The following is a 7500-nucleotide window of genomic DNA, read 5'->3' as shown; positions in this document are numbered from 1 at the left end:
CTCTCTCGCTCTCTGCTCGCTCTTCTCTCTCTCTCTCTCTCTCTCTCTCTCTCTCTCTCTCTCGCTCTCTCCTCTCTCTCCTCCTCTCTCTCTCTCTCTCTCTCTCTCTCTCTCTCTCTCTCTCTCTCTTTTCCTTCTCTCCCTCTCTTCCCTTACAACGGATAGCCCATGGATCATGAACCAATCAAATATATTTCAATTGCTATCTGGATCAGAGGTCGGATCCAAAATGAAATTAAAATCCTCATAGAAAATGGGACTACTGCCGCCATTTCCTGTTGGAAATTTATGGTAGACTAGGGTATTTTGAAAAAAATAAACTTCCCCCTTCTCATCACTCTTGCTTTGTGTTCTCATTGTAATGCCTGGGATATAAACTCGTCAGCAGAGTCATGTAGAAAGATACCAACTGGTATTTGATTTGATTTTGCTTATAGATTCCCTTTGGGTCAGAGGCCTGTTAATAAAAAATAAAAATAATGGTAACTCGGAATTCTTAGAACCGGGAGGCTCTCGGATTTATTTATTTTTTTTATTTTTATTTTTTTTTACTTTTGAGAGATTTCTTTGGGAGTTGGCCAGGTTTCATGGGTATTTGAATTCTTTATTGTTATTATTATTAGTAGTATTGTTATCGTCATCATCATCGTCATCATCGTCATCATCATCGTCATCATCATCGTCATCGTCATCGTCATCGTCACCATCACCATTACCATCACCATTACCATTACCATTACCATTACCATTACCATCACCATTACCATCACCATCACCATCACCACCACCATCATCATCATCACCATCATCACCATTGTCACTATCAACACTATCCATCAACCCATTATCATTATTCTTTCTTTTTATTCTAATTAAACACACATTTCTTTGCAGTAAATTATTTGAAATTACAGAAAAGTTATATAAAATTACATTTTTTTTTTTTGCCAGACATTTTATTTCATTAAATTATATAAAATTACATAAAGAATATATAAAATTACGAACCGTTTGCTATATTTACTAACGACATTTTATTACATTAGATTATATAAAATTACCTAAAAATCATATAAAATTTACCATCTTTACCAACATCTCATTACACTGAATTATATAAAATAAAAAAAAAAGAAAAAAAAAACGTATAAATCTACTCACAAAATTAGAAAATGTACTAAAATTTATTAAAATTTAAATTTAAATTTAATTTATTAAATTTTATTAAAATTTACTAAAATTTATTACAATTTACTAACGACATCACCTCTCGCTCCTTTCCTTCAGATATGCCCAAGACGTCAACACTGGAGTACAAAGCAGGTCTTCATTCTCCCAGCCTTCATAGCCCGGTCAAGAGGGATCCGCAGAAAGCAATGGAGGGGTGAGTGTTTCCACTGTTTTAGGGGGGAATGGGAGGGGCAATGTGAGGGGGAAAGGGTGGGAGGGGGAGGAGGAAAGGGTGGGAGTGGGAGGGGTTATGGGGGTGGGAGGGGGAGGGGTTATGGGGTGGGAGTGGGAGGGGTTATGGGGGTGGGAGGGATGGGGAATGGGGGTTTTGTGTGTGTGTGTGGAGGAAGGGGACAGAGGTATTTGTTTTAGGTGGGAAAAGTGTTGTGAGGGATTCATATATATATATGTGTGTGTGTGTGTGTTGTGTGTGTGTGTGTGTGTGTGTGTGTGTGTGTGTGTGTGTGTGATGATGTATTTGTATTAGTGTTTACAAAAGTGGGTGAGAGTAGGGAGAAGAAAAATAGTGTGTACGCGTTTGTGGTGTGCGTGTGTCCCCATGTGTGTGTCTTCGTGTGTGTGTGTGTGTGTGCGCGGGCTCAGGTTGTGTCTCAAACTTTACGACAAAATTCTCTGAAAAAATCCCCTTTGATCTGCTGTATATTTGTTTGTTTGCTTGTTTTCTCAAACTGCGAGAGCAATATTGGTGAGGACGTTGCCTGTATCATCCTTCCCTCTCGGGTGGCAATATTTATATTATTTCTCCGTCCTTCTCCCCTGCCGCCCGTGTTCAGGTGAAGCCGTGCTATATTACAAGGAAGCTGCAAGCAAGCCACACCACTAGACTATATACAGCCTTCTTAGATAGATAGATAGATAGATTTGTGTGTGTCCGTGTGTGTATATGTCTGTGTATGTCTGTGTGCGTGTGTGCATGTCCATGTGTATGTGTGTAAATGTATGTGTGAACGTCTGTGTACGCTCGCGTGGGTACGTATATACGCGCATATACCCACACATATATAGCCATCCTCTCCTTGTTATTGGTCGTCTCCCTTCTGTCTCCGCCACGCTTTGTCCCCCTCCCTCCCCCTCTTACCTCTCTTGCCCTTTGCCTCTTGCCTATTACCTCTTGCCTTCCCGCCTGTTACCTCTTGACTCTTGTCTATTACCTCTTGCCTCTTGCCTTCTCGCCTATTACCTCTTGCCTCTCTTGCCTCTTGCCCTCTCGCCGTCAAGAGTGTGCCCGAGATTTCGGAGCAACTTCTTGACGTATTTACTGCAACAGGAGTCAAGTGGGTTGTGCGGAAGCGGTGGATATTACACTCTTGTCATCCAGCGAGAAGAGGAAGCGAAAATAGGAGGTGAAATATACGATTGAAAGAAGAGCTTTTGGGGGGTTTACTGTTTTTTTTTTTCTTACTTTATTTCTTTTCGTTTTTTTTTTTTTTTTTTTTTTTTTTTTTTTTGGGGGGGGGGTGAGGGGATTGTTTGTATGTATCTGTTTTAAAGATAGGAAGGAGCGAGTGAGAGAGAGGAAGGGGGGGAGGAAAGGAGTGAGAGAAATTGAGGGAGCAAAGAAGAGGAAGAGAGAGAGAGAGAGAGAGAGAGAGAGAGACAAAGAGAGAGACAGACAGAAAGACAGACAGACAGACAGACAGACAGACAGACAGACAGACAGACAGTCAGACAGACAGAGAGAGACAGAGAGAGACAGAGAGAGACAGAGAGAGACAGAGAGAGACAGAGGGATAGACAGAGACAGAGAGACACAGAGAGAGAGGGAGAGAGAGAGAGAAGAGGAGTTAATATTGACATCCTCACCATCACAAGAGTCATCAAACTGAGGAACAAATTACGCCAGAAGGTCCCAGAACCTTCTCCCCCCCCCCTTCCCCCTTCTCCCTACCCCTTCCCCCTCCTCCCTTCCCCCCCACCCCCCACCCCGCTTTCCTCCGCCGCCTAACCTCTCTAAAGCGGTATTGTCAGAGGTACACTTCAAGGGGTTACCGCTTTCTCCCTTTCGCTCCGTTTACAGACACGTGGACGCACACGCATTCATATACAGGTGAAAGTGAATATGCTGAGATTTATCTCTCTCTCTCTCTCTCTCTCTCTCTCTCTCTCTCTCTCTCTCTCTATATATATATATATATATATATATATATATATATATATATATATACATAAATATATATATGTATATATATGAACGTATGCACTTATTGATCTGTATACATACGCATACATATACACGCACACGCACACGCACACGCACACGCACACGCACACGCACACGCACACGCACACGCACACGCACACACACACACACACACACACACACACACACACACACACACGATTCTCATCAAATCTCAACAAGAATTGAAATAGAATTTTTTTCTCTCTCTCTTTTCGTCATTTTTTTTTATATTTGAAGCTCGATTTCTTAACATGAAGGAATAGGATTGTGTTTGTTCACGGAGATATCAGACGATAAGAATTGATATCACACAGAGCCAGACTAAGCCATCCGAAGGGGTAGTAATTACACGGGGGCGGGGAAGAATTACACGGGGGAGGGAAGAATTACACAGGGGAGGGAAGAATTACACGGGGGAGGAAGAATTACACGGGAGGGAAGAATTACACGGGGGAGGGAAGAATTACACGGGGGAGGGAAGAATTACACCGGGGAGGGAAGAATTACACGGGGGAGGGAAGAATTACACGGGGAAGGGAAGAATTATACGGGAGAGGGAAGAATTACACGGGGGAAGGAAGAATTACACGGGGGAGGGAAGAATTACACGAGGGGGGGGGAGGGGGAGGAAAGCCAGTTAATTTTAGTCCATGGTCTTCAGTCTTTATTTTATGTATTTATTTATTCATTTTTCATTTCCTCCTCTTTATTCACTCATTTAACCTTCCTTTCTTTCATTCAATATTCACACGTTTTTACTTCATTCGTCTTTGTTTCATTCATTCTTCCCTTCGTTTCTTTATTTATTCTACGTTTCTTTATTAATCGTTTATTGTTCCATCTCTAGAACGGAGGTTGGGTCCCTTTAAGTAGAAATGGGAAATAGAAGATAAAGATAAGGATGAAGATAAAGATAAGGATGAAGATAAAGATAAGGATGAAGATAAAGATAAGGATGAAGATAAAGATAAGGATGAAGATAAAGATAAGGATAAGTCTTTTGTAACTTGTGGTCTCATCTTTGTTTTGGGATTTTCTTATCCAAAAAACCGTTTTGTGTCCGAGTAGAAACCCGTTTTTTTTTCAAGTAGAAACCTGTTTTTTTGTGTGTTTTTGTCCAGGTAGAAGAAACCCGTTTTGTGTCCGAGTAGAAAACCTTTTGCGTCCAAGTAGAAAGCCTTTTGCGTCCAAGTAGAAACCGTTTTGCATCCAAGTAGAAAACCCTATTGTGTCCAAGTAGAAACCCGTTTTGCATCCAAGTAGAAAACCCTATTGTGTCCAAGTAGAAACCCGTTTTGCATCCAAGTAGAAAACCGTTTAGTGTTTCGGCATTGCTCGGCACTATGATATTGAGGAGTCTGTTCCTCGTGTCTTTATCCATCTCCTCTGCCACGCAATAACATTATAATTGCTCATGGATAATTATGGACCCTAATGATTTACCTACGAGTGGGAGATGAGGAGGAAGGAGCATCTTAATCTTAATTAACCCTGTCGTTCTGTCTGAGTTCACTTCGATATGCAATTAATGTTCCTCGATCACGTCTTCGTCAGAAATATGTGATCTTGATGGAGATATTGATGTCAAGACGTTAATTGCAGATTGTTCGTTTTAAATTTTGTTTTTATTTTTATTTGTATTTTTACTTTTAGTGACTTGATTTTTTTTCTCTCTCTCTCTCTTGTTATTATCATATTCCCTCCATTCTTCCTTTCTTGTTTTTCTATTCGATATTTGTTCGTAGTTTTATCCCTTTCTTAGTTTTGCTTTTCTATATTTTAGATTTCTCGATTTTTTTTTTATTATCTGTCACATTTTTTTTTCTTTTTCTTCATTCTCGTTTACCTCTTCTGCATATGCCTCCTTTTCTTCCTCTTCGTTATCCTCCACTTTGTCGTAATTTTCCTCCGTCTCCTCTTCCTCCTCTTCGTCGTCCTTTTCCTCCACCTCCTCTCCTTTCTCCTCTTCCTCCTCCTCCTCCTCCTCCTCTTCCTTCTCCTCCTCCCCCCTCCTCCTCTTCCTCCTCCTCCTCCTCCTCCTCCTCCTCCTCCTCCTCTCCTCCTCTTCCTCCTCCTCTTCATCCTCTTCATCCTCCAGTTCGTCCTCTTCATCCTCCTCTTCGTCGTCCTTTCCTCCTCCTCCTCCTCCTCCTCCTCCTCTCCACTCATCATCCCCTCCCCCCGCCTCCACCCGCCCACCCACTGCCCTCTCTCCTAACATGATTCAACCCCAAGATATGAGCCAAGCTGTGAAATAAGTCTCCCTACCCGCCCTCCCTCTCCCTGTCCCTCTCTCCTCTCCCTCTCCCTCTCCCTCTCCCTCTCCTCCTCCCCCACCTCCTATCCCCTTCTCTTCCCCTCCGTCTCTATCCCGTCCTACCCTCACTTCCCCTTCCTTGCCACATGCGTTCACAGCTCAACGCAGTACATTATCGTAAGTCTTGTATGAGGCGGATTCCCTGTCTTCCTGAGGACCCCCCTCCCCCCCCTCCCTTTCCTTGCTCATATAACCTCTTCCTCCTCCTCCTCCTCCTCTCCCTCCCTTCCCTCCTTTCCTCTCTCCCTCCCCTTTCCTCTCCCTCTCCTCGTCCTCCTACCCCCCTTCCCTCCCTCCCTCTCCTCGTCCTCCTCCCCCCTTCCCTCTCCCTCTCCTCGTCCCTCTCCCCCCCTTCCCTCCCTCCCTCTTCCACCCCCTGTAGAGGATGAATATCGTATCACTTAACTCAGCATCAAGGGAGAGTTCATATGCAAATGAGGTAATCCCATAAATGGAGGCAAGAATCCCTCATGCTCAGGGCTTGTAGAGGAGGGAGGGAGAGGGGGGGGGAGGAGGAGGAGGAGGAAGGAGGAAGAGAGGAAGAAGGAAGCACACGTCAGAAAGTCGCGTCGGGGGTGGGGATGGGGGTGGGGGGGGGAGGGTTTGTGTTGATGTTAGGGCTTCGGGAGTTGACGTGATCTGGGAAAAGGGGCGGGGCTTGGAGGGAAGAGGGGGCGGGGCTTGGAGGGAAGAGGGGGCGGAGCTTGGACGAAAGGGGGCGGAGTCTGGCGTCGGGGGGTTTGAAGGGGGGGGGGGGCGGAACAATTACATACGTCTTCCTTTTCGACTGAGATTAGTGACTGTTATTGTTATATGTTGCTCTTATGACCTTAAGTAATGTCATTGCACTGTCGGTTCTGTTGTTTATTTGTTTATTTTGTCAATTATATATTTTTTCCGGATCACTGATTTCATTGTTTAAGTTCGCAAGATCATTATCATCGTGTTACTGAGAATGAAAATGATGGTGATAGTGAGAGTAGTATGAATGATGATGATAGTCAGTATGGTGTTATTGATACTAATAATAACCATTATTGTGATAATAGCAGAGGTAATAGTTTTTATTTTTATAGTGGTGATAAGTATTAAAAAGTATGATATTGATCATAGTTATAACAACTTCTTTTATGACTTATACTAAAAAACAGTAATGATTAAGGAGATGAGATCAGTAGTAAGCAACAGTAATGATAAGAATGATAAGAATACTAATAATAACAATGGGAATAATGATAATAGTAGTAGTAATAATGATAATGTTAATAATAACAACCCCAATAATAGCGACAACAACGAAAATAATGATAATGATGATGATCATTCAAACAATAATGATTGTAAATCATAAAGATTATTACGAGACAAAAAAGAAAAGAAAAAAACAACGAAGAACAGAGATAAGTTTGGATGCCAACTTAGGACTAAAGAGAATGGGTCTCCACCTGTAGCTTAATTTGCATATGTATGTATCCCCTTCATACGAATATGTTTTATGTCACATTCCTTCTCTTTTTTTTCTCTCTTCTTTTCTTCTCCAATTTTTTTTTTTTTTTATCTCCCCGGAGAAGAAAAATATGCAGGGAAAAGAAGGAAATGTGTTTGCGTGTTTGGAATAAAAAAAGATGATAATAGGTGTTGACATGAGTATAAAGGGGGTAGGGGGAGGGAGGGAGGAAGAGGGGAAGAGAGAGAGAGAGAGAGAGAGAGAGAGAGAGAGAGAGAGAGAGAGAGGAGGAAGAGAGGAGGG

General features: G+C 42.5%; 1 protein-coding gene across 2 annotated transcripts in view; it reads left to right on the top strand.

Annotated features, from left to right (window-relative positions):
- Positions 1-7500, top strand: part of LOC119582900 — a 101829-nt gene that overhangs the window by 14749 nt on the left and 79580 nt on the right. For both annotated transcript variants that reach the window (XM_037931409.1, XM_037931410.1), the window contains exon 2: positions 1288-1384. In XM_037931409.1, the coding sequence (XP_037787337.1) occupies positions 1288-1384 (97 nt within the window). The remainder of the gene's footprint in view (positions 1-1287; positions 1385-7500) is intronic.

Source organism: Penaeus monodon, chromosome 16, assembly GCF_015228065.2.
Source record: "Penaeus monodon isolate SGIC_2016 chromosome 16, NSTDA_Pmon_1, whole genome shotgun sequence".
Classification (NCBI taxonomy): Eukaryota; Metazoa; Arthropoda; class Malacostraca; order Decapoda; family Penaeidae; genus Penaeus; species Penaeus monodon.
Note: the sequence above shows the minus strand (reverse complement) of the source record. Positions and strands in the feature narration are given on the sequence as shown.